This window comes from Pongo pygmaeus, chromosome 10 (assembly GCF_028885625.2).
Source record: "Pongo pygmaeus isolate AG05252 chromosome 10, NHGRI_mPonPyg2-v2.0_pri, whole genome shotgun sequence".
Taxonomy (NCBI): Eukaryota; Metazoa; Chordata; class Mammalia; order Primates; family Hominidae; genus Pongo; species Pongo pygmaeus.
The window spans coordinates 107,654,312-107,680,645 of record NC_072383.2 but is presented as its reverse complement, the minus strand read 5'-3'; the positions used below and the strand labels follow the sequence as shown (position 1 = coordinate 107,680,645).

The 26,334-nt window shown below is 43.8% G+C and overlaps 2 protein-coding genes across 15 annotated transcripts in view; one reads left to right on the top strand and one right to left on the bottom strand.

The window, feature by feature from the left end:
• Positions 1-3,913: 3,913 nt before the first annotated feature.
• ALKBH2 (alkB homolog 2, alpha-ketoglutarate dependent dioxygenase) lies at positions 3,914-9,400 on the top strand. Of its 10 annotated transcripts, none has more exons than XM_054444259.2 (4): positions 3,914-4,113; positions 4,773-5,053; positions 7,371-7,569; positions 9,077-9,400. In XM_054444259.2, the coding sequence occupies exons 2-4, from the start codon at positions 4,774-4,776 to the stop codon at positions 9,381-9,383; spliced, it is 786 nt and encodes a 261-aa protein (XP_054300234.1). In that variant the 5' UTR covers positions 3,914-4,113; position 4,773; the 3' UTR covers positions 9,384-9,400. The 10 variants fall into 10 exon arrangements, with proteins under 10 accessions (XP_054300234.1, XP_054300231.1, XP_054300233.1 ...); XM_054444256.2 differs by having other exon boundaries at positions 4,623-5,053; XM_054444258.2 differs by having other exon boundaries at positions 3,914-4,315.
• Positions 9,401-9,565: 165 nt separating this feature from the next.
• Positions 9,566-26,334, bottom strand: part of USP30 (ubiquitin specific peptidase 30) — a 35,415-nt gene continuing 18,646 nt past the window's right edge. For 4 of the 5 annotated variants that reach the window (XM_054443690.2, XM_054443693.2, XM_054443692.2 and 1 more), the window contains 9 exons: positions 25,876-25,974; positions 25,233-25,278; positions 24,054-24,148; positions 16,207-16,266; positions 15,603-15,689; positions 14,881-14,961; positions 14,562-14,781; positions 12,521-12,641; positions 9,566-11,926 (listed from right to left, as the gene is read on the bottom strand). In XM_054443690.2, coding sequence (XP_054299665.1) covers positions 11,665-11,926; positions 12,521-12,641; positions 14,562-14,781; positions 14,881-14,961; positions 15,603-15,689; positions 16,207-16,266; positions 24,054-24,148; positions 25,233-25,278; positions 25,876-25,974 — 1,071 coding nt within the window. In that variant the 3' untranslated portion in view covers positions 9,566-11,664. The remainder of the gene's footprint in view (positions 11,927-12,520; positions 12,642-14,561; positions 14,782-14,880; positions 14,962-15,602; positions 15,690-16,206; positions 16,267-24,053; positions 24,149-25,232; positions 25,279-25,875; positions 25,975-26,334) is intronic. The other variant, XM_054443691.2, reaches the window with a different exon arrangement.

Sequence of the window (26,334 nt, the reverse complement as noted above, 5' to 3'; positions counted from 1 at the left end):
CGCGCATGCTCCGAGCGGGGGGCTTTGCTGGGGGCGGGGGGCGGTGGAAGGCCCAGTGCGCATGTGCGAGAGAGGCTGGAGTGCAACGCCCCTGAGAGGAGGTGGGGCGTGCAACGGTACCCGGGAGACTATTCTTTTATTCGCTTTGTGCCTTCAGCCCACCTCTGCTCTTTGGACAGGCTCTTCAGGCTCAGCTGCAAGAAGAAAAGACTGGTCGGGCGCGGTGGCCCGCGCCTGTAATCCTAGCGCTTTGGGAGGCCCAGGCGGGAGGATCGCTTGAGGCCAGAGGGTCGGAGCTGTAGTGAGCTTTGATCGCGCCAATGCACTCCAGGCCTGGGCGACAGAGCGAGACCCTGTCTCTCGGTGGGGTGGGGTCGAGGGGAAGAAAAGTACCAGCCCCTTAGAGGGGTGTTGTGGGAGTGCAATGAACAATATAATAATATTGTCCGGGCTTGATGGCTCACGTCTGTAATCCCAGCACTGTAATCCGAGGCGTCTCAAAAACAAACAAATACTATTATATTTTGTGTGTGTGTTTTGTTTTTGAGACAGAGTCTTGCTCTGTCGCCCAGGCTGGAATGCAGTGGTGTGATCTCAGCCCACTGCAACCTCCGCCTCCCGGATTCAAGCGATTGTCGTGCCTCAGCTAGGATTACAGGTGCGCGCCACCACGCCTGGCTAATTTTTCTATTTTTAGTAGAGACAGGGTTTCACTATGTTTGCCCAGGTGTGTTTTATATTTTTTTAGTAGAGATGGGGGTCTCACCATGTTGGCCAGTCTGGTCTCGAACTCCTGACCTCAGGCGATCCGCCCACCTCGGCCTCCCAAAGTGCTGGGATTACAGGCATGAGCCACCACACCCAGCCAATATTATTTGTTGAACTGTTATATACATTTTCTCACGCAATTTTCATGGCCTATTTTATGACGATAAACTAAGGCTTAGTGCAGTCAAACATTTTGCCTAATGTATCAGGCTTGTGGGAGACTTTCGGGTCATAGAGGTTAAACACCAACGATTTGTCCTCCAAATGACACCACTGTACCGCACCTCCTCCCACCACTACTGATACACTTAGGATTCTCTTTCCCTCCCTCACATCCAAACCATCCATATCTGCTTTTGGTTCTTTCCCCAAAGCAAACCTCAAATTCAACTGCTGCTGTTGCATCTCCTGGCTACAGAAGACCAGCTGGGAAGCTGGTGTTCTCTTTTCTAGAGAGAGATTTTTACAGCATGACAATACCTGGGGCCTGGCCCAGCTCGGTGGCTCACGTCTGTAATCCCAACACTTTGGGAGGCCAAGGGGGGGCGTATCGCTTGAGCACAGGAGTTTGAGACCAGCCTGACAAACATGGTGAAACCCCGTCTCTACTAAAAATACAAAAATTAGCCAGGCGTGGTGGCACACATTTGCAATCCCAGCTACTCAGGAGGCTGAGGCAGGAGAATCACTTGAACCCGGGAGGCAGAGGTTGCGGTGAGCTGAGATCATGCCACTGCACTCCAGCCTGGGTGACAGAGCAAGACCCTGTCTAAAAACAAAAAAAAAGAGAAAGAAAAAAAGACAATCCTTAGGTTAAAACCCTTCTTTGGTTTTCAAAAAGGCTTAGAATAAACCCCAGTTTCCTACCCAGGTCTCAGTGCTGCTTCCTCTCCAATGGAAGCCCCCACTACTGAGTCCAGCTCCCAGCACAATTGCTGGACACACCCAGCTTGTCCCCCTGTGGCCTGCATACCCTTGCACTCGCCGTCCCCTTGCCTGGAAAGCCTCAGGTCTCAGCTCAGGATCTTTCCCTGAAAAGGACTTCTCCTCCTGCTCCACTTTCTAGCCCATTGCTCTATAACTGCTATACTATACAAAAACATCTTATTTATTTTTTCTTTTTATACAATTTCTTTAGAGACAACATATTATTTATTCTTTCCTTGTGTTTCGTCTCCATCCCCAAAACGTAACCTGAGTGAAGAAAGGAACTTGTTCCTTGTTGCTGGTGTGTCCCAGTGCCCAGGACAAGAAGCTGAAGTCTAAGGGAGAGAGGCTCAAAGCTGAAAATCATTTGCCCTTAGAGCCACTGTGACCCAGCACTCCCATGCCTAGGCATTTACCCAAGGGAAATGAAAAACTATATTCACAAAGCTTGTATGTGAATGTTTATAGTGATTTTACTCATAGTAGCCTAAAACCCTATGTGGGGCCTACTCCTGTGGGTCATCCCTTCTATACCAGTAATAAAAAGGAACAAATAAGTAATACAAATGTGCGTATACGACTGGGCACAGCGGCTCACGACTGCCGTTCCAGCACTTTGGGAGGCCAAGGCAGGCGGATTTCTTCAGCTCACCAGCTGAAGACTATGGAGACCAGCCTGGGCAACATGGCAAAAACCCATCTCTACAAAAAATACAAAAATTAGTCGGGTGTAGTGGTGCATGCCTGTAGTCCCAGCTACTTGGGAGGCTGAGGTGGGAGTGGAGCCTGAGAAGTGGAGGTTGCAGTGAGCCGAGATCATGCAACTGCACTCCAGCTTAGGCAATAGAGCCAGACCTTGTCTCACAAAAAAAAGCAGGGGGCGGGGGGCATAAATGAATCTTAAAAGCAATATGCTTAAGTGAAAGAAGTCCCACAAAGGCATTTCTCATAGAGGCTGAGAGGTCTGAGGTTGAGGGGCTGCATCTGGTGAAAACCCTCTTGCTGGTGGGGACTCTGTTGAGTCCTGAAGCCGTGCAGGGCATCACATCGCGAGGGGCCTGAGTGTGCTAGCTCAGGTCTCTCTTCTTCCTTTTATAAAGCCACCAGTCCCACTCCCACGGTAACCCATTAATCCGTTAACCCGTGAGTCCATTAATCTATTAATTCATTTATGAGGACATTATGACAGAGCTCTCAGGTCCCAATCGCCTCTTCAAGGCCCCACCTCTCAATACTGCCACACTGAGGATTAAATTTCAACTCGGATTTTGGAGGAACAGATATTCAAACCATGGCAATTCCATGTATATGAAATTCTGGAAAAGGCAAAACTATAGGGAGAGAAGACAGATCAGTGGTTGCTGATGCTGGGTGATGGGCCAAGTTGATAAATAAGAGGCTGGAGCAGTTTTATGGAGGGATGGAACTGTCCTAGATCTTGATTGTGGTGGTGATCATACAATATTGTACATTTGTTGAAATCTGTCAAAACAAAGCCTCCGATCTCATGGAGCTTTCGTTCCATTGAGGGGCAGAGTAAATAAAAATTAGGAGCCGGTTGTGGTGGCTCACGCCTGTAATCCCAACAATTTGGGAGGCCCAGGTGGGAGGATCACTTGAGCCCAGGAGTTTGAGACCAGCCTGGGCAACATAGCAAGACCCCATCTCTACTAAAAATAATTTAAAAATTATTTAGGGTAGGGTGGGACGTGCCTGTAGTCCCAGCTACTCCAGAGGCTGAGACAGGAGGATCGCTCAAACCCAGGAGTTCAAGGCTGCAGTGAGCTATGATCATGCCATTACATTCCAGCTTGGGCAACAGAGTGAGATCCTGTCTCAAAAAAACAAAACAAACAAGAACAACATCAAAAAACAAGAAAACAAAGAAAAACGAGCAATAATGGAACCAACATTTATTTAGAGGACAGAGCATTTCTCACGCATCCTGTCATCTCCTCAGGCGCTCTCATGACATAGGTGCTGTAGTCCCCACTTCACAGATGAGGCAACTTAACCCCAGAGAGGTTAAGTGACCTGTGGGAGGCCACACAACCAGGGCGGAGGAGACAGAAACAGAAGCCACGATATCCGACTGCAGAACTCCTGCTCCCACTCGCGACAATATACTGGTGGCCCAACGCCCTTTCCGGACACCAAAGTAACCCTCACTGAGAAGTGACACCAAGCCACAGTTCTCACCCCAGCGGTGATTCTCGACAGTGGCCAAACAGATGATCAACTGGAAAGCGGCAGTGCTTGCCACGCACGGGGGGGGTGGGGGGCCGGCAGGTGGCACCAGAGGGCCGCCCGGCTGCTCTCTTTGCGCCCTAGCCCGCCGTAGTTCCCAGCGTGCTCCGGAAGTGACGCGACCGATTCGGTGGGGCGCGTCTTTCCCACCACCAGGCAGGCCCCAGCGAGGTGACTGCGGGATTCCGAGCTGCGCCGGAGCTGAGATTCGAGAGCACTCTTGCCACCCCCACCCCACGCACGTGTTGCAATGATATCAGAATTTTGCGTGCGGTTTACCCGTGTTTAACCTCTTTGCGTCTCGTTTCTGAATCGTATCCACTTGAGCATTACGCTAGACTGATCTATTTTAACACTGGTGGGGGGCAGCGAGGTCAGTTATGGGTCCTTCCTCCTTAAAGGGGTGGACAGTTGACTTTGGGCAAACCTCTTCCCCTCTGTGGGCAACAGTTTCCCCTTCTGCAAAATGAGGGTTTGGATTGTAGTTTCTAAGTTTAGCTGTGGCGTGCGAATTCCCAGGAGGTAGTTCTTTAAAAATTCAGGTGGCTTGGGCGTGGAGTGCAGACTTCTGGGTTTTTGCAAGCTAGCCAGCTGATTCTGATGCACAGGTGGACGTGGGAGACCCTGGATCAGATTGTCCCTAGGGTCCCTTCCGGCTTTAACATCTGTTTCCTTTCTAGGACATGGTTTTAAACTTTAAAATGAAAATGTGAAACTAGGAATGTTGTTGTGAGACCCCTTGGACAAACAGATTTTTGCACTGGGGACAGAACTTGAGCAATTTCTGTCTTGGCCTCGCCACTTACGTCCCTTCTTTCCTGTGGGGACAGGATGGATAGATTCCTGGTGAAAGGGGCTCAAGGGGGCCTTTTGAGGAAGCAGGAGGAGCAAGAGCCAACTGCAAAAGAGCCAGCTGTGTTGGGAGGAGACAAAGAAAGCACAAGGAAGAGGCCCAGGAGAGAGGCCCCAGGGAATGGAGGCCACTCAGCAAGCCCCAGCTGGCGGCACATTCGGGCTGAGGGCCTGGACTGCAGTTACACGGTCCTGTTTGGCAAAGCTGAGGCAGATGAGATTTTCCAAGAATTGGAGAAAGAAGTAGAATATTTTACAGGTAAGCAGAGGGGTGTGTGTGTGTGTGTGTGTGTGTGTGTGCATTGAGGGCTTGTTTGGTGCAATTAATGATCGTATGTTTGGAGAAATCTGAACTCAGGATCCATTATTTACTGATGGGTTCACTAATGGATTCATCCGATATTCTCTGAGCACCTCTGGGCTAAGCCCCTCAGGTGCTTAGGACATAAACTTGAAAGAAACTGGATTGCCTGTACACTAGGAGCTGACAGATGACTCGAGTGAATCTCCCCTTGGCTACTGATGAGTATCTTCTGGGAAAGTTTACAAAACAAAGTGAAAAAACGTGCTGGGTTCTACTGCAGAGCACTTCAATCAGAATCGCTCTGAGTGCAGGCTGACCACTTGCTTGTTTAAAAAGCTTCCAGGTGATTCTCATGGGCAGTCAGGGTTTGAGAATCACTGGTCTCATAGGAGAGATGGCAAATAACCAGGTAATTTCTCCACACCAGTGGTTCTTAGCATCACCCGGTGGACTTGCTGTTGGCAGGACTTGGATTGCTGGGTCCTACCCCTGTGGTTTAGTTTAGTTTCTAAGGAGATTCCAGGTGCTGCTGCTGCTGCTGGTCTGGGGAGCACATGTTGAGAACCATACCTCTACCCTGTAATGAGGACACAAGGATCTGGCAGAGAGGCATAGAAAAGCCCACAGGAGGCTGGGTGTGGTGGCTCACGCCTGTAATCCCAGCACTTTGGGAACCCCAGATGGGCAAATCACTTGAGGTCAGGAGTTCGAGACCAGCTTGGCCAACATGGTGAAACCCTATCTCTACTAAAATACAAAAAAAAAAAAAAAAAAAAATTAGCCGTGCGTAGTGGTGCATGCCTGTAATCCCAGCTACTTGAGAGGCTGAGGCAGGAGAACCACTTGAACCCAGGAGGCAGAGGTTGCAGTGAGCTGAGATCGCACCACTGCACTCCAGCCTGGGCAACAGAGTGAGACTGTGTCTCAAAACAAAACAAAACAAAAAACGAAAGCCCACAGGCCAGGCATGGTGGCACACACCTGTAATGCCAGCTACTCTGGAGGCTGAGGCAGGAGGATCACTTGAGGCCAGGAGTTCAAGTCCAGCCTGGGCAACATAGAGAGACCCCCTCATCGTTTTATTCTTTTATGCTTTGAGACGGGGTCTCACTCTGTCACCCAGGCTGGAGGGCAGGGGCATGGTCCTGGCTCTCTGCAGCCTCCTCCATCTGGGCTCAAGTGATTCTCCCACCTCAGCATCCTAAGTAGCTGGGACCACAGATGTACACCACGAAGCCTGGATAATTTTTAAATTATTTGTAGGTCTCACTGTGTTACCCAGGCTGTTAATTGAACTCCTGGCCTCGAGTGATCCTCGCCTTGGCCTCCCAAAGTGCTGGGATTGCAAGCATGAGCCAGCGCGCCTGGCTCACCATCTCTTTAAAAAAAGAAATGCCCACAAGAGGCCCCAGCTGTGTGAGCCCCATTTTTCATGGGGTCACATGCCCTTAGTCCCTACAGTTGACAAGCTATCCTAGCCTGTAAACTAACTTTATCATGCTCCAATTTCAGCCTCTTTATTCTGCCCTTACTGTAGTTAAGGCAGTTAAGTTACAGTGTTCACTAAAAAAATGGCCCAGGACTATGTTTCTCTCCTTGTAGAACAAGAGTCACTGTTCTTACATGAACATTTGGGGCAGTTGGCTTGGTGCAGTGGTGCACACCTATAATCCCAGACTTTGGGAGACTGAGGTGGGCGGACCACTTGAGCCCAGGAGTTCAAGACCAGTCTGGGCAACATGATAAAACCCCGTGTCTACAAAAAAATACAAAAAAAGTTAGCCGGGCATGGTGGCATGCCCCTGTGGTCCCAGCTACTCAGGAGGCTGAGGCAGGAGGACTGCTGGAGCCCTGGAGGTGGAGGTTGCAGTGAGCTTACAAAAAAGTTAGCCAGGCATGGTGGCACGCCTCTGTGGTCCCAGCTATTCAGGAGGTTGATGCGGGAGGATCGCTGGAGCACGGGAGGTGGAGGTTGCAGTGAGCTGAGATTGTGCTACTGCACTCCAGCCTGGGTGACACAGGGAGACCCTGTCTCAAAGAAAACAAAACAAAAAGAAAATTTGGGGCAAGCCAAAATGATGATTGAGGAGGGGTTTAAATTGCATGGAATGACAGGGATATGTTATTCGTTACTTCTCTTTCAATCTTGAATACCCAGGGAGCATGTATGTGGGGCACTGGATTTCTGGTGGTGGCAGTGCGGGTTGGGGGGGCATCTGGATTTCTAGAGGGGGGTCGGGTAGAAAGGAACTGCCATGTTTCCTCTGCACAGGAGCACTGGCCAGAGTCCAGGTATTCGGAAAGTGGCACAGTGTGCCCAGGAAACAGGCAACGTATGGCGACACTGGGCTGACCTACACATTTTCAGGCCTCACGCTGTCTCCAAAGCCCTGGATCCCAGTTCTAGAGCGCATCCGGGATCACGTCTCTGGGGTGACTGGACAGACCTTCAACTTTGTGCTCATCAACAGGTGACACCCTGTCTATTTAGTGGACTCAATGTTACAAGTCTTCTGTCTCCCCCAAAAGGAAGTGTTTAGGGTTCCACCCTATTTGGTTCACTGGTACAAATCATTTCTTAGTACACTGGGGCTCTAGGAGTGGAATAGCGCCAGCACTTTGTCTTCCTGGAGCTCATCCCGAGGTAGGAAGTGAGAGGTGATTAACTCCTGAACAAACAGCTGAATGAGATAATTTCTTCTTCTCTTTTTCTTCTTTCTGTTTTTTTTTTTTTTGAGACAGGTGTTTTTCTGTGTTGCCCAGGCTTGGTCTCAAACTCCTAGGCTCAAGCGATCCTCCCACCTCAGCCTCCCAAAGTGCTGGGATTGCAGGCGTGAACCACTATGCCTGACCCTAGACAATTTCAGACAGTGATAACCATCTTGCAAAAAATTAAACAGGCCGATTTGACTGAGAATGGCTGAGAGGTTTGCGATTAGGGCAAGGTTTCTCAACGGCAGCACTGTGGACATTTTGGGCCCAGTCATTCGTTGTTGTTGGGGCTGACCTGTGCCTTGTAGGGTGTTGAGCACATCCCTGGCCTCCATCCACTAGATGCAAGTAGTGTCCCCCACCCCCCAATACCTGTCCCTTGGGGCAGAATCACCCTGGTGGAGAACCCTGGGTGGGTTTAAGGGAAGGTCACTTTAGATGGGGTGGTTAGAGGAGGGCTGAGGCAGTGCATTTGAGCTGATAACTAAATGGAGAGTGCCAGCCACAGACATTTGGAGGGAGAGCAGAGGGACTCTGGAGTGTCTGTGAAGCAAAAATCCTGCAGGATGGCCAGAAAGCAGTGAATGAGGGAAAGAAGGGGATGGCATGAGCTCAGAGGTGGGCACGGGCCAGGCTGTGCAGAGTATGGCCTTTGAGTGCAGGGCAAAATCATGTGATAAAGGTTTACATAGACCAGCCAGGGAAACTACAGTGAGACATGATTTTGGCTTTGGATGTCTTCAGTTTTAAAGCACATGAACTGGCCGGGCGTGGTGACTCATGCCTGTAATCCCAACACTTTGGGAGGCCAAGGAGAGTGAATCGCTTGAGCCCGAGTTCAAGACCAGCCTGGGTAACATGGTGAAACTGTTCCTACAAAAGAAAAGAAATTAGCTAGGTGGGGTGGTGCATACCTGTAGTCCCAGCTACTTGGGAGGCTGAAGTGGGAGAATCACTTGAGCCCAGGAGGCTGAGGCTGCAGTGAGCTATGATTGTGCCACTGCACTTCAGCCTGGGTGACAGAGCGAGACCCTCTCAAAAATAAGTAAATAATAAATAAGTCACATGAACAAATAGGTCAACAGACCTCTTCAGCGTTGGCTTATCTTAGAGCCCACTGTGGACCTCAAGCCCTCGCAGAAACAACGGCAGGTACAGCCGTGCACAGAGTGCCGTTTCACACTGTGAGGAAAACGAGGGCTGGCAGTGCTGGTGAGTTTCAGGAGAGGGTTGTTTTTATGCACTGTGCTTGTTTTCTCATTGCAGGTATAAAGATGGCTATGACCACATTGGGGAGCACCGAGATGATGAAAGAGAACTGGCTCCTGGGAGCCCCATTGCCTCTGTCTCCTTCGGTGCCTGCAGAGACTTTGTCTTCCGGCATAAGGATTCCCGTGGGAAAAGTCCCTCCCGGAGGGTGGCAGCGGTCAGGCTGCCGCTGGCTCACGGGAGCTTACTAATGATGAACCACCCGACCAACACGCACTGGTACCACAGTCTTCCTGTGAGAAAGAAGGTTCTGGCTCCACGGGTGAATCTGACTTTTCGTAAAATTTTGCTTACTAAAAAATAAAAACGTTTTTAACAGTTTTTCTGTTTTCTCTTTCCCTCTCGACTCTAAAAGGGAGCTGGCATTTCCCTTACCAACAGGGAACACAGAAAGGTTTAAAGCGTAGGGCTTGTTATGTAACAATGCAGGATTCAGAAAGATGATGTTTGTAACAGATCAGTGCATTACAAAAGAACAGCAGGTGATTTTTTTTCTAACAAAATGATTATTTTATTGCTATAATACACAGCAGATACAAAAGTACCTTTAGCAAATACATAAATCAGCAGTTATTATGGCAAAACTACTAGTTTAACTTAGGTTTTCCCCAAAAGAAGCTACTTACTTTGAAAATAACTTAAAACTAGAAATCAGGTTATTGGGCTGCTACTTAATGCATAATAATTTACAAAATGAAGAAGTCAGGTTAAAAGGCTTTGCACAGGTATTGTTCACATTTACAGCCTTGGCTCAAACCCTGGTCTCTGACCAAAGAAAGATCTGCTTATAACCATATATTCCAAGGCTCAGCCCCTTTTCTCCATCTTTCTTTAATGGTAGATTTCAAAGAGTAAGCAGTGGCAGAACAGCAATTACTTAAAGCTACAGCTTTGCAGTACACTTTAAGGTCACATGATTGGGCATTTGTTCCTCCAGACTTGGGTAAAACAAGTGTGTTCATTTCAACATCAAAGTCAAGGTCTGCATGGGTGAGTGCAGGATGGACCGTACAGTTCAAGCTGCCCCGTGCACTCTGACGCCCAGAGCCTGGAGAGCCTGCACAGAATATTCTGTTGAGAGTGAGTTACTGAGTCCTCAGGGTGCAGCCTGGGCCCAGCAGAAGAGTGATCACCTGGGCTTCCTGCACCGTGAGCTGCTGCCAAGGCACTGTTTGGTGTGTCTGCCAGCTCGCCCCCAGCAGAGGAAGTGCGGTCTTAGCCTTACCTCAGATGGCCTTTTGGATAGGTCTGATTCCAAATCCTACCTCTGATGAGTCGGTTTGAATTTGGTATCCATTTTTTTAAATTAAAAATTTAGCTTAAAACATAGGTACTACTGCGTCATCAAAATTCCTTTGGACCTGGGCTGCATTCAGAGACTTACCTGAAAAGGGAAGAAAGTGCTCAATATATACGTCTTGTATTAGGCTACTGGAAATGAATAAATTCAGAATATGGACCTAGAGCAACACGACAATACTAGATGCCAGCTGTAGTTATATGTTTTTTAAAAAGTCAAAAGCTGCTTTCTCCTTTTCGTGAAAAGGGCTGAACTTCGGTGGTCATCAAATCTAACCCTTCACTTCACAAATGAGGAAACTGAGGTTCAGAGAGGCTGCAGCCCCAAAGTCAGCCCTTCCTTCCTAAGCCAGGTGTCAACTCAGGGCAGGGATTGTTTTTTTATACAGCCCAAAGCTCCTACCTCTAAACCTTAAGAGCTCTGCATGGGCAATAAATAAACAGATGAAAGTAACTGTCCACAGTGGATCCTTGTGTAAGAAAAAGTTTTCCACAGAGCAGAGGAATCAGGTGTTGCAAAGATACAGCTCAGTTCTGGCTATTCACAGAGTTTTATAATACAGTGTAATTACATCTCAGTCCAATATACAAAAGATAAAAGCAACAAGTAAGCTTTTCACTTATAATTGACAAAGTAGTGAAAGAGTTTCCCTAGGGGGCAGATTTGGCAGATGAGCCTTTACTCCATAGAAAGAATTGAAAGATTAGAAAAGGCATAGAAAAAGGAAGGTCTTCTTTAGGCATCTTTTACCTGTTCTCTTGCTATCCTTTGAGTAGCCTGGAAGGAATATTTCACAATGGGCGTGCTACAAAAGCAATCGAAAGTGAAAGGCACTTTTTCTTCTAAATTGTTGCCTTTAATAATTTCATTAATTCTTGTCAACAATTTTTATGGGCCTGCTTATTAAAAATAAAAGATCTAAGTGGAAACATTGATTAGACAAAGGTATCTCCCCTCTGAGAACACCTAACATTACAACATGAAAACGGTGGCTTCAAGAATCTGAATTCTTTTAATTACTTGTATCAGATGAGTAAAAAGACACTCCAGACATAATGAATGCTTTCTTAACACAACAGTACCTTCTACACACATGAACAGAACTGTTCAGGGAGCCTGATTTGGTATGAATTGGGGCTGGCTCCCAGGTGGAGCCTGCTCTTAGAACACACCAGAAGGCTGGAAGGCTCTAGTGGGGCTGCTTGCACACGCAACAGTACAGTTTTACTTTTTTCCTGGACAGTGCAGACAGTGCCATCAGCTCTAGCCTTGCAGGAGGGCAGAGTCATTCTTCAGACTTGCACTCCTGGCTCTGGTGCATCCTGGAAAGGACGCGCTCGTAGAACAGCAGGTAGGCGCTGGAGGACAGGACCTCCTGCAGGCTGGCCTTGCGAACGGTGTCATCGGAGACCCACAGCCACTGATTGCTGGTTGAGAGAGGGTTCCTGGCAGAAGGTGGGGACCGTCGGTAAGTGACAAAGTGTCCAGAGTGCATGTCTCCATGGTGGACGACAACTGCCATCAGCCGGAAGAGGTATGTGGAGGAGCTGAATGATAGGAACACATGTCAGGGCTTTACAATTTTAACAAAAAAGACTTTATAGGCAAAAACTAAAGAATGCTAATGTTAAATAGGGGATCAATACAATGGTAAGTCCATACCACCGAATGCTACACAACTATTAAAATACTGATCTGTATTTACTGGCATGGCAAGATGTACATTCTATGAGTATATGTACATTGTGTATATGTGGATGCTTGTATCAATGAGTGTATGTGTTTATGTACACTGTATGTATGTGTGATGTACAACTTTATAGAGTGCATGACCCTAAGTGTTTAATTGGCTATCTCTAGGTGGTATCCCAAGAAACTTTAAATTTTCTTTATATTTTATACATACACACATATATACACACATACAAATGCATATGTAAATTTTATGTACTTTAAAAATTTTTAGTTTAAAAGTTATTTCCATTTTGGACAAAAATAAATAGGAATGTATAATCGTGAAACTTCACCTTAAAATGAAAAATAAACATCTACATTTTCCTTAATTCATTTCTGTGAAAAGCTAATTTTAGAAGCTAAGAGCAGTGGTAGCTCTACGATGGGGCTTGTAAAGGGCACCTCACCTGTAGTCGGGAACAACTGGGAGAGGGAAGGGCATTGGTGCTGACAGCGTTGGCAATAAAGATGGGGAGCAGGTGCCATTCATAAAAATCTGTGTTTTGGGGGTCCCTGGCTGATTCAGAACTGCAAGAGAAAAAGGCCCGAGTCAATGAAAATTAGCAGTGGCTCTGTAAACAAAACCTGGTTTTGATTACCCTGGAAGTTAACTCCCCACAATGCTACAAAGAAAAAAATCTATTTCATTTGGTATTATATAGATTCATAAAATAATCTGCCCTTTATCCTTAATCTCAAATAGGGATAATCTGTCTTAATCTCAAATAGGAAAAGTGTATCTAGCTCCAGCTTTACGGCTAGCCTGGGATCTTTGAGCTTCCTAGCCCTGTTTGCTAATGGCATGTATCAAAGTTAATCAGTAGCTAATTTACTGGCTTTTGACCTAAACCACGGTTTCTCAACAGCAGCACCATGATGGTTTTGGCTGGATCATTCTTTGTTGCGGGGGCTGTCCTGTGATTAGAGGATGTTTGGACATTGGCAGCTCATGGACCAAATCTCTTTCCCAGATGGTGTCTACCCACTAGACACCAGTAGCACCCCTCCCCCAGTAGTGACAACCAAAAATGTTACCAGACATTGCCCAACGTCCCTTGGGAGGCAAAACTCCTCCAAGTTGAGAACCACTGATCTAAGCATTCTATTTTCTTTAATTCTGTCAGCTTCTAAGGAATACCAACATGTAATAGCATTCATACATGTTTATGGGTAGACATAAGATAATTAAGGCCATATTTACATGTCTTTTCAAGTGTCATTTTTGGGGGCCGTTATGTACCAAGTAGTTTACTGATGACATTTTTTGTGTGTGTTTTAGACAGGATCTTGCTCTGTTGCCCAGGCTGGAGCACAGTGGTGTGATCACAGCTCACTGCAGCCTCAAACCTCTGGGTTCAAGCAATCCTCCCCCTTCAATCTCCCAAAGTGCTGGGATTACAGGTGTGAGCCACCACGAGTGGTCCTACTGCTGGCATCTTTAACCACAGCCAGCATGCTCTCAACATTAGTAAACCTGCACCCCAGCCCAGGAGAGGGGGAAGCTGGGGTGCAGAGGTCTTTGATTTAAAACCAGGGCCAAGGACTGAACCTGAGTCTGTCCCCTACCTCATCTCTTTTTGATGTTAATCTAGTGACTTGATGAGAAAGAGGAAAACACAATCTCCCTGACATGATGAGGTGTCGGGCCACGCAACTGTGGTCATAAAAATAACAAAAGGAGTAAGGGACCCAAAATAGGAAAGTATGGGGTGTGAGACAATCCTGACCTAACTGGGGGCAGCAGGCAGGTGGTGAGTTCAGGCTGTGAGCCCTTCAAGTGAGTGGGTTTTCCTCATGTCTAACTCTAAAGAACTCAGTGTGTCACATGAGACACCTTTAGAAAATGGCCCAGCATGGCATTCTAGGGCCAGTTCTCCTGTGTGATGTTTGCCCTTGGACCAATCATTCAACCCCGTGGAGCCTCCATGTTCTTATCAGTAAGACTGGCACTAATAGCCACCTGGCTTAACTGAGACCTCAGCTGAGGGCAGTAATGGAATCAGATACATAATTCATACAGAAGTCATTTCAACCCCCAGAAGAGGCTCAGTAATCTTTAGCCAGGACATGTCCTCCCTACATTTCCTCTACTGACAGGAAATGACACGACCGAAAAAAGAAAAAAAAAATTCACTGGAATGATGTGAGCCAATGATTATATCATTTAGCGGAAAAACCAGAAGGCAAGGCTGCAATTTTAAGCGTTTCTCTCTGTATTTTTTCATCTGTAATATGGTTTCAAAAACGATACATCTCACTGCTACATAATTTTAACCTCTTCTAAGAAATCTTCCCTCTTCCACCCCCAATCCTGCTGTTCTCAAGAGTTTAAGCAACCGTTGTACAAGCCTTGTGCTCATGTCATAAGGGACCCAGAAGGTGGTGATGCCAAACTGCTTTTCTCTGTGCCGAAAATTCCTGCTGCATCGGCTCCTCGCGCGCACACACCTGGTGTGGGGGCTCCCGGCCCGTCCTGCAGCTCCAGTGTAGGCCCTGGGTTCTTGTTCAGTTTAGGGTTGTGTTGACTAGGTTTATGTCCAAGGAGGTGGTACTTGTAAATGTCCATCATCAGGAACTCATTGAACTGCACGTGCTCGTGCCGCTTCAGAGGCGTGCCGTGGCTGGACCAGCTCAGCCGCTGTAGGTGGATGCACAGACACTGAGGGAGCTGCAGGTGGAAGAGAAACCGGGAGAACCGAGTTGTTTCAGGGGCAGGACACACGGAGTCCTCAAAACAAAGCCAACAGGGTGTGTGGTGTGGGCTCACCTTCCCTAGTTTTAACTGTTTAACAAAAGTGGTCCTCTGGTGTTCCACCTTTTCCCCGTTCAACGTTCCCTTGGCTTCAATCTGAAATAAAAGAAACATTTCTCTGCAGAAATGCCTAAAATAGGACAGCTTTGGAGTGCTGCAGACCACAGTGGTGTTATAGCGGCACACAATTGGCACTTGACTGCTACCTGCTGAAATGAACTCAGCTGCCCAGTTATTTGTGAATTGTTTTCCCTGATCCCTCTTAGTCATTAAATAACAGAAACAGTGGAGGGAAGAGAACGTGAAGAGCGAACACTGATGCTCTGACACTGGCATGTCATCTGTTAATTGTTTTCTGTCTTCAAAAATTCTGTTCCATACAGTTCCTTTTGACTCAGAGGGGAAAACTCAGTTACTTAGGGGAGTCAGGCAGGTAGCACAGGTTAAAAGGAACGGTGTAAAACAAATGGGATTGGAGGCAACTGCAGCAAACTGGAGAGGGCATTTCTCATCTCAGCGTGACAGTTTATTCTTTAAACACTGTGCACAAAACAAAACTCATCTAGGAAAGAGATTTGGTCCATGAGCTGCCAATGTCCAAACCAAGTTAGGAAGAAGTAGAAGTGGCTGAAAAAGCCCACTGGATACAGTCAGAAGAGCTCAGGGTCACTGGTGTGAGAGGCGCTACATCAGCACACACAGGCCAGCTGGGGATGACATTTGGGTTCAATGCATACCTTTGTACAGTTGTCACACACAACATCCCGCACTGATTCTGATGAGACGAAGTGGTGAAGGCAGTGGTCCAGGGTCAATGGGTGACCCTACAGCATGAGAAGAAGAAAATTACTACAATTCAAAGGACAGCTATACTGAAACTGTTAGCAGATGGCAGTGTGAAGACCAGAGCTTTATTTTGATGTATGCAGGCAATAAAGTTTTATAGTCACAATTGGATGTTTCCTGGACAAACATGGGGCTTAAAGCACCCTAGACTGCTACTATGGACAGATTCTAGAGCATGAGGATGTAACTGCACTAACTTGTGGACTTCCATGCTGTTTTAGGTATCTTTCAATCTGAAGTTAATGTCTCTGTGTGTGTGTGTGTGCGCGCGCATGTGTGTGTGTATTCAAAAAGCCAAAATTTCTGAAGCAAAAGGAAAACCATTCATTTTCCTCTCTCCCATAATCATGCCACCATATTAAAGTTAAGAGGGGGTTCAACCAACCATGTATCTGAATTACACATAGTGCCTGAACCACATAAAATGCCTCAAAGCCCTTTCAGATTGAAATGTTTCTGAAACAGACTCCAAATAAACCATAAATCAGTACATACCCATGTGGCGGCTGGAATACTTAGTGAAAGGCTATCAAAGGTATCAAATCGAACAGGACTCTGAAACAAATATTGCAGAAAATCCAGAAAAGATTTAGGCTTAGTTCAAAGTTTTAAAGATGCAAGATATGTGACTATGAAACAGTTTAATATTGAGATGCCCAACATTAACATAGTAAAATATAATGTACTTAGAATCAAATTCTATTAAAACATATTAAAACAACCTTGTACACATAAGAGGTACAATAATACTAAAGAATCGCTTGGAACAACTGAAAGATTAAATACCTGACCCAGCAATAATTTCGGGATTTTAAGGAAATAACCATGGGCATAACTACAAGGATATTCATCAACATTATTTATAACAGCAAAAATTTGAATACAGTCAGCATCACTTAACAATGGGGATACAGTCTGAGAAATGCATCCTTAGGTGATGTCATCATTGTGTAAACATCACAGAGCGCACTTACAAGAACCTAGATGGTGCATCCTACTACACACCCAGGCTATATCATCTAGCTACTGCTCCTAGGCTACCAACCTGTACAACATGTTACCGTACTGAATGCTGTAAGCAACTGTAACACAGTGGGCAGTACTTGTGTATCTAAACATAGAAAAGGTACCGTACCAATAAAGTATTATAACCTTACGGGACCACCATCATATATGTGGTTTGTCACTGACCAAAACATCATTATATAGCACATGACTGTAGTTGAAAGTTCTAGCAAATAGTTTAATAAACTATATAGCATGTCCACAGAATGAAACACTATGTTAAACAAAATGTAGAAGAACGTATGATCATGTGGAAAGATGTTCATGTTAGATTATTCATTGCAAAAAAGCAGACGATGAAGTAGAGTGAGAGAGTTCCTGCTTTTGGTGATGGCAGAGGTGCTTGGGTAGATTAACCCTCCTTGAGATAACAATTGTAAAGTTTGGAACAAAACGAAACAAAACCGTTTGAATGAACGGAGAGCTACCAAAAGCAGGCGGAAATGGAAAAGAAGTCAACTGTTGGGAAAACAGAACTCTGTGGGCGAGATCTGTGTGTCTGTGGCTTTTTTTTCTGGTTGATGTGGTGCTGGGTGGCGAAAAGCAGCATCCTACAGGGTTCAGTGGTCAGACGACAGAGTTCAAGAATCAGGGCTGGTGGAGAGGCCGGGGGAAATGCCAGGAAGAAAGGAGACACAGAGGGGATGAGCCCCAAAGTTTATACCTAAACTCTGTTCAATTCCAGGGCTGATTCCGGAACCACACGTGCACAGGGGAAACTCCAGGGAGCCTGGCAAAAAGTAGCAGCTGGAAGCTAAAAAAACTGAGCAGAGATTTTGCTGCCCAATGTAGGGGAGACAGAGTTTAGTTTGAGCCCAGCCAGGTTAACTGCAGGCCAGAAGAAAATTAATTTTTCTTCATAGATATGTAACAGAATCCCTACTCTCTATGTCTCTACTATGATGTTAAGTATACAATAAAAAATTAACTAAACATAAAATACAAAGAGGTCAGCACACAAGGACCTCACAGATGTATCATAAATATGCTCAAGGATGCAAAGGAAAATATACAGTGACAGTGAATGAACAAATTGAGAATCTCAGAGCAATGAAAACTATTAAAGAGAAGGCAATGGAAATTCTATAACTAAAAACAACAGTGACTACAATGAAAAATTTGTTGCATAGGCAAACAGAGATTGGAGATGAAAAAAGAATCAGGCCAGGTACGGTGGCTCACACCTGTAATCCCAACACTTTGGGAGGCTGAAGTGGAAGGATCACTTGAGCCCAGGAGTTCAGGACCAACCTGAGCAACACAGTGAGACCCTGTCTCTACAAAAAATAAAAAAAAATTAGCTGGGTGTGGTGGCACACACCTGTAGTCCCAGCTGCTCAGGAGGCTAAGGTGGGAGGATAACTTGAGCCTGGGAGGTTGAGGCTGCAGTGAGCTATGATCACATTATTGCAATCCAGCCTGGGTGACAGAGCTAAGACCCTGTCTCAAAAAAAAAAAAGAAAAGAAAAAGAAAAGAAAAAAAGAGAAAAAAGAATCAGTGAACGTGAAGATAAGTCAATAGAAATGATCTAATTTAAAGAACACACAGAAGAAAGATTGAAGAAAATTGAACAAGACCTCAGTGACCTGTGGGCCAACATTAAGTAAAATAACAAGTGAAAAATGGGCATAAAATCTTTGTTGAAAAAATAATGGCCAAGAATTTTCAAATTTGGTTTAAAAAAAGTACAAATTTAAGAAACTCAGCAAACCCCAAACAAGATAAAAAGATAAATACTAAGAAAACCACATCTATGCGCAGCATGAACAAAAATAAAGAGAAAATTTTGTAAGCAGTGTAAGCAGAAGAAAAAAATGACAATTTACATAGAGAAGAATGATATAAATGACACTAACTGAAAAAATGGAGGCCAGAGACAACAGAACAATGTCCTTAAAGTGATGAATTTAAAATAAACCAAAGCAAAACCACAGCAACACTGTCAACCCAAAGTTCTATATCCAGCAGTAGTATTCTTCAAAAATGAAGGTAAGACAAAAACATTTTCATATACATGAAATCTAAGTGTATCTGTCACCAGTACACCTATAACAAACGTTAAAAGGAAGTTTTTAGGCCAAAAGGGAAAAAACATCAAATGGATTTTGATCTACAAGAAAGACTGAGAACAAGAAAAATGGTAAATATATTTTTTCTATTAATTAATTAATAGAAGAGAAGGCAACTCTTTTTTTTTTTTTTTTTTTTTGAGATGGAGTCTCGCTCTGTCGCCCAGGCTGGCGTGCAGTGGCGTGATCTCGGCTCACTGCAACCTCCGCCTCCCAGGTTCAAGCAATTCTCCTGCCTCAGCCTCCTAAGAGAAGGCAACTCTTGCATACTACTGGTGGGAATGTAAATTGGTGCAGCTATTTTTTTTTTTGAGACTCAGTCTCACTCTGTCGCCCAGACTGAAGTGCAGTGGCGTGATCTCAGCTCACCACCACCTCGGCCTCCTGGGTTCAAGCCATTCTCCTGCCTCAGCCTCCCGAGTAGCTGGGATTACAGGCGCCTGCCACCATGCCCAGCTAATTTTTGTAATTTTAGTAGGGACGAGGTTTCACCATGTTGGCCATGCTGGTCTTGAACTCCTGACCTCGTGATCCACTCGTCTCAGCCTCCCAAAGTGCTGGGATTACAGACGTGAGCCACAGCGCCTGGCTGGTGCAGCTATTATGGAAAATTGTATGGAGGAGGTTCCTCAAAAAGTTAAGAACAGAACTACTGTATGAACTAGCAATACCACTTCCAGGTATATATCCAAAGGAAATGAAATGAAACACATATAACTTTTAAAGCAAAAACTATGACACAGTATTGTGGGGTTTATAATGTATGTATAATAGCACAAAGGCTGGGGTAACAGAACTATACTTTTGTAATATTCCAGGATTTTACATGAAGTATAATATTAACTCTAAATAGAATGTGATAAGGTAAAACTGCATAATGTAATCTCTCATACACACCACCCCCAACACACACACAAACACACAAGAGTAAAGCTAAAAGGCCAACAAAGGTATTAAAATGGAATACTAAAAAGTATTCCATTAACCTGAAAGAAGCCAGTGAAGGGGGAACAGAGGAACAAGAAAATATGTAAGACAAACAGAAAACAAATGGTAAAATGGCAGATCTAAATCTAATCACATCAATACTTACATTAAATGTAAATGGACTAAGCATTCCAACTAAAAGATTGTCAAGCTAGTTAAAAAAGCAAGACCCATTATATGCTGCCCACAAAGACACACTTTAAATACAAAGGCCGAAAATAACAGAAAGAAATTACCAAATAAACATTAGCTAGATTAAAAATGAATCATTCAAATAGACTTCAAGTCAAGGAGTCATAGCAGAGATGAAGAGGGACAATTTATCATGACAAGATGAGTTAACTCATCATAATACATATGTTTGTATCCAATAACAAAGTTTAAAAAAAATTAGCAGAAATAGAGCTAAAGAGAAGACAAATTTTAGCAAACAAGCAAGAAATAATACCAATATTAAACAAAATCTTTCAGTAAACAGAGGAGGAAACATTTTCCAGCCTATTTTATGAGGCTAGTATAATCCTTATAACAAAGCCTGACAAAGACATCACAAGAGAAGAAAAGTGTAAGAACAATATTCCTCATAAACATAGATACTAATATCCTTTAGGAAATATTAGCAAATCAAATTCAGTAATATATAAAAACAATAAAGCATCATGATCAAGTGGGGTTTATCCCAGAAAGGCTGGTTTAACATTAGAAAAATCAATCACTGGCTGGGCGCGGTGGCTCACGCCTGTAATCCCAGCACTCTGGGAGGCCGAGGCCAGCGGATCATGAGGTCAGGAGATCGAGACCATCCTGGCTAACACGGTGAAACCCTGTCTCTACTAAAAAATACAAATTAGCCAGGCATGGTGGCGGGCGCCTGTAGTCCCAGCTACTTGGGAGGCTGAGGCAGGAGAATGGCGTGAACCCGGGAGGTGGAGCTTGCAGTGAGCCAAGATCATGCCACTGCACTCCAGCCTGGGCGACAGAGCAAGACTCCCTCTCAAAAAAAAAAAAAAAAAAAAAAAAATCAATCACTGTAATTCACCAAGTTAACAGAATAAAAGAATAAAATATGATCATTTCAACGGATGCAGAAAAAACTGACAAAATTCAATCACTATTCATTACAAAAATTCTCAGCAAACTAGGAACAGAAGGGAAGTTTCTCAGTATGATAAAGGGGTATACTAAAACCTAAAGCTAATATCATACTTAATTATAAAACACCAAATACTTGCTTCAAAAGATTTGAAACAAAGCAAAGATGTCTGCTATCATCACTCTTATTTAACTTTGTACCAGAAGTCTTAGCCAGGATAATAAGGCAAAGAAAAAAAAAAAAAGGAATAAAGATTGGATTGGAAAGGAAGAACTAAAACTATTTCTATTCATAAGCAACATGACTGTTTGCATACACAGAGAATGCTAAGGAATATATAACAAAACTTCTACAGCTTCTGGAAGTAATAAATGAATGTTTACAAAAATCTCAAGATATAAGGTCAATATATAAACAGCTGTATGTCTATATACTAGTGGCAAACAATTTGAAAATAAATTTTTTAAAATTCCACTTACAATAGTATAAAAATAATGCACGGAAAAACGAGATGAACAGTCAACTTATAGATTACAGTTCCTTAACATATCTTACATATCTTTTAATATATGAACCTTATTTTTAAAAAGACCATTCAACATATTAGTCTTCAAGGTAATGTCACTCAGAACCGCAATGACACAGCAAATGAAACAATCAACAAAATGAAAAGGCAACATATGGAATGAAAGAAAATATTAGCAAACCATATATCTGACAAGAGGCTAATATCCAACATTGAATACTTGAAATATACTAAAAGAGTGTTCATAAGGAACTCATATGGACCAACAGCAAAAAAAAAAAAAAAAAAAAAAAGTAACATGATTAAAAAATGGGCAAAGGACCTGAACAGACACTTTCCAAAAAAAAGACATACAAATGGCCAGCGGGTATATGAAAAGGCACTCAATATCACTAATCATCAGGGAAATGCAAATAAAACCACAAAGAGCTATCACTGCACACCTGTTAGGATGGCTATTACCAAAAAGACAACATGTGGTCGGGCGCAGTGGCTCATGCCTTAATCCCAGCACTTTGGGAGGCTGAGACAGGTGGATCACTTGAGGTTGGGAGTTCAAGACCAGCCTGGCCAATATGGTGAAACCCGATCTCTACTAAAAATACAAAAGATTAGCTGGGTGTGTTGGCGGGTGCCTGTAATCCCAGCTACTTGGGAGACTGGGGTGGGAGAATTGCTTGAACCCAGGAGGCGGAGGTTGCAGTGAGCCAAGATGGCATCACTGCACTCTAGCTTGGGTGCAGCAGAGCAAGACTCCATCTGAAAAAAAAAGACAGCATGTAACAAGTGTTGCTGAGGGTGTGGAGAGAAGGCAACTCTTGCATACTGTTGGTGGGAATGTAAATGGAAAATAGTACGAAGGTTCCTCAAAAAGTTAAGAATAGAACTACTATATGAACTAGCAATACCACTCCTAGGTATATATACAGAGGAAATGAAATCAGGATCTCAAAGATACATCTGCAAAACAATGTTCATTGTAGCATTATTCACAATAGCCAAGATATGGAATATCCACAGACAGATGAATGAGAAAATGTGGTATACATGTACAATGGAATATTATTCAGCCATCAAAAAGGAAGTCCTACCATCTGTGACAACATGGATGAACCTGGAGGACATCTGCTATGTGAAATGAGCCAGATATAGAAAGATAAACACCGCCTGATCTCACACCTATATGGAATCTAGAAAAGTCAAACTCACAGAAGCAGAGTACATGGTGGCTGCCAGGGGCTGGGGAGGTGGGGAGATGTTGCTCAAAGATGCAAACCTTCAGTTATAAGACAAATAAGTTCTGAAGAGTTAACGTACAGCATGGTGACTACGGTTAATAATACTGTATTGCATTCTTGAAATATACTAAGAGAGTGTTCTCACCACATATGAGCACAGGTGCACATGCACACACACACACACACAGAGTCATACATCAAATCATCACTTTGTACACCCTAAATATATACAATTTTTATTGTCGATTAGATCTCAATAAAGCTGGGGGAAAAAGCTACAATGAGATACTACTTTGCACTCAGTAGGATGGCTAGAACCACAATGTCAGACAGGACCTAGCGAGTGGGCTGACATCAAAATGTGGGTGAGGCTGTGAAGAAATTGGAACCTCTCATACACTGCCGGTGGGAATGTAAAATGGCATAGCCACTTTGGGAAAACAGTCTGGCAATCCCTCAAAAGGTTAAACAAAAGAGTTACCATATAAGCTAGCAATTCTACTCTGAGGTATATACCCAACTGAAGTGAAAATATATGTCCACACAAAAACTTGTATGTAAGTGTTCATAGCAACATTACTCATAATGGCCAAAAAAGTGTTAACAATCCAAATGCTCATCAACTGATGAATGGATAAAAATGTTGTAGATCCATGTAATACAATATTATTTGGTAATAAAAGGAACAAAGTACTGATTCATGCCAAAATATGGAAGAAACGTGGAAATATTATGCTAAATGAAAGAAGCCAGACACAAAAAGCCACACATTACATGATTCCATTTATATGAAGCATCCAGAATATGCAAATCCATAGAGACAGAGGTAGATTCATGGTTGACAAGCGTAGGGTGATGGAAAGGATGGGGAGAGGCTGCTAATGAGTATGGAGTTTTTTTAGGGGGCAATGAAAATGTTATAAAGTTGACTGATCCCAGAGTCAGTAATGGCTGTGAAAAAATAAAATAAAATAAAATGGATTGGGGTGACAGTTGTACAATTCTCTATTTTGTATGATGTCGGAAATTTTCCATAATAAAATATTATTTTAAAACCTCAAAAGCAAAGGGGAAAAAACCAGCCCTAGAATCTACTGTGTCCACCATGAGCACAGACTCAACCACTGGACTCAAGATCCTGCCAATCCACAGTGGGTCTGTTGTCCTTGGTGCAGAAGATGCCATCTGACCTCAGATGACATGCTGACACTGACCAAAGTGGGGTAGTCAGTCCACTAGTGTGCAGAGGCCAGGTAGTCTCTAACACCAATGACCGATGTCAGCCCACTCTCTAGGTCCTTTCAAGAATCCTAACTTTTGGAAAACCTCACCCGGAAATATCAAGTGTTGGTATTGTATTTACCTGGTGTTCACAGTGTTTGCAGACCATATTACTAGTGAGTCTTCCATGAAAAGGATGTTGAGACTTCCAGTGATTGGATGTGGGGTGAGGTGACCCTGGAATGCAAAAAGTTTTTTGATATGTCACTTTTAACCCTTTGGCACCAAGCTCAACATTCATCTTCCTTTCTAGCATGTGGTAGAAACTCCCTCTTGAGAAAAAATGTTCTTGAAAAGTACATTGAAATAGCTTTCCTCATTGACTTCCATCCAAAAGACATCCCATTCCTTCATAGGAGAATTTAAACAGATCTATCTTTACATACGGTTTCTGTATAATGGGTAGAGCCACATTTTAAAAAGAAATTTGTGTTGAATAATGTCTTTTTACAAACATACGCTTAAAATGTTTGAGATGTCAAAAGAAGGATACCACAAGTGAACATTCCATAAAGTGAGATAAAATCTTCTGAAATAATCAGAATAAGCAAGTTCTGAATAACTAGCCCTTTCTTTGGCTAGAATGGGGTTTAATGGAAAGAACATAGGTGAGAAACCTGGGCTCTGGAGTCGGGCAGCCCAGGGACCAGCTCTGGCTCTGCTTCTTATTCACTACCTGACCTGGGAATGCCTTTCATCTCTGCAAGCCTCAGTGTGCGGAAAATTGGGATAGTTATTATCCCATTAACTCCAGTATCATCAACTTTGTAGAGTTGTTATGAGGCTTACATGAGATAATGCAATGCCTGGCAAACAGCATGGGCTCAAAAAATATTTGTTCCTATTACTATGCAGAGGAATTAATATGCTAATCTTATTTTTTAAGTCTTAAGAAAACAATTTCCTCCTAAGGATAACTGTGGTAATATGCAATAGAATTTGGCAGCACTGGAAATGCTGAGGACACGACAGATTCAGCTCATTACGTTCTTCCCAGGATCAATTCAAAAAGGTAAAAAGAAAGCCCTTGTTTGAAGTACAAATAAGCCAGTTTCAAGAAAAGTAAGCTGGGCTGGGGTGCAAGGGAACACCAAGAGAATCTATTTAAAGCTATTTCCAAAATACAAGTTCCTTCGCAAGCACATCACACTTCAAGCTGGCCTGTATGTCACCAGAAAAAAATCTTTTTAAAACAAGCAAATTATTATCATATCTTAAAAGTCCACATCTTATGTGTTATATTTCAATGGAAAACGGCTACCTCTTGTGCGGCAGGTAATTTGTTTGGGAGTTATTTCTGACTGCTGCTGTAGGGGAGAAAAAAAAAAAGACTGAAAACCTTACTATAATCCCTTTCACCACCCTCACCCCATCCCTAAAACTTACAAGTTTCTACGTCGATTACACCACTGAAAATCAACTTTTAACAAAGCTCAGGTTTCTAAAGGTAGCCTCAATTAGCCTACCCGGCTGGATACTATGCATATTCTTTCATCAAATGCAATAGAAACATATTTCTTCTCTCCAGAATATTTTCATCCTTACTGGTTAACTTTTATCAACTCCTCCGATATTTATACTGTTACAGGGAAATGAGGGCTCACTTAGCACTCCTATGGCCCCCGTTCCCCTGTATTAAATAGGAAAAAATAACACATTCTTTATTCTCAAAGCCAACACAAATTGCAGCAATGAATCATTTGAAAGAGCCTTGACATCCCTAATCAGAGTCACCAACTGCAAAGCATGTAGTTTTAAGACCCTCCCCGGCCTCATTCCCACCACTGATTTTTACTGAATCTTACTTTTGAGTTTAAAGTTTTACAAAGATTACACTTGCCTCCCCTATACTTATTAAATATGCACAAGCTGCATAGAACGTGTTGGAAATATTAATGGTTTACCTCCAGGGAATGCACATCAAACAAATGTGTGACCCGAGGCTGGCGGTCTCGCTCATCTTCCAATGACGAGGTAATGACATGGAATAATTCGTGAGCATCCTGTCATAGGGCAAAGCATTCTTTAGAGAGGTTGGAAGAGGCAAGAGCAAGATCAGAACTATCCACCTCGGGCAGACGCCCTACAGTGAATGTGGGTAGAATTTGCTTTCTACCTTCTCAAGGCCCAGCTCATTAAAGAAAACAGTTATGTCCTAGACACTGTCACAAGTGAAGACCCTCAAGCAAGAGGTCCAGGAGCAGAGAGCAGGAGAGAAAGCCGGGGGCTGCCTTCACGCCAGCAGTCTATGAGACTGTTCTGTTTCACTGAGACAGCCTTGACCTCCACTCCGATTTCAAAAGATTATGTTTTTTGTTAATTGTGGTAAAATACACATATCATAACACTTATCATCTTAACAT

What these genes read in the sequence shown, in the direction of transcription:
- ALKBH2 (XM_054444259.2), top strand. Translation starts at nt 4,774, where the DNA reads ATGGATAGATTCCTGGTGAAAGGGGCTCAAGGGGGCCTTTTGAGGAAG. An exon ending in AGAAGTAGAATATTTTACAG is followed by an intron (nt 5,054 to 7,370) that starts GTAAGCAGAGGG and finishes TCCTCTGCACAG; the next exon opens with GAGCACTGGCCAGAGTCCAG. An exon ending in AACTTTGTGCTCATCAACAG is followed by an intron (nt 7,570 to 9,076) that starts GTGACACCCTGT and finishes TTCTCATTGCAG; the next exon opens with GTATAAAGATGGCTATGACC.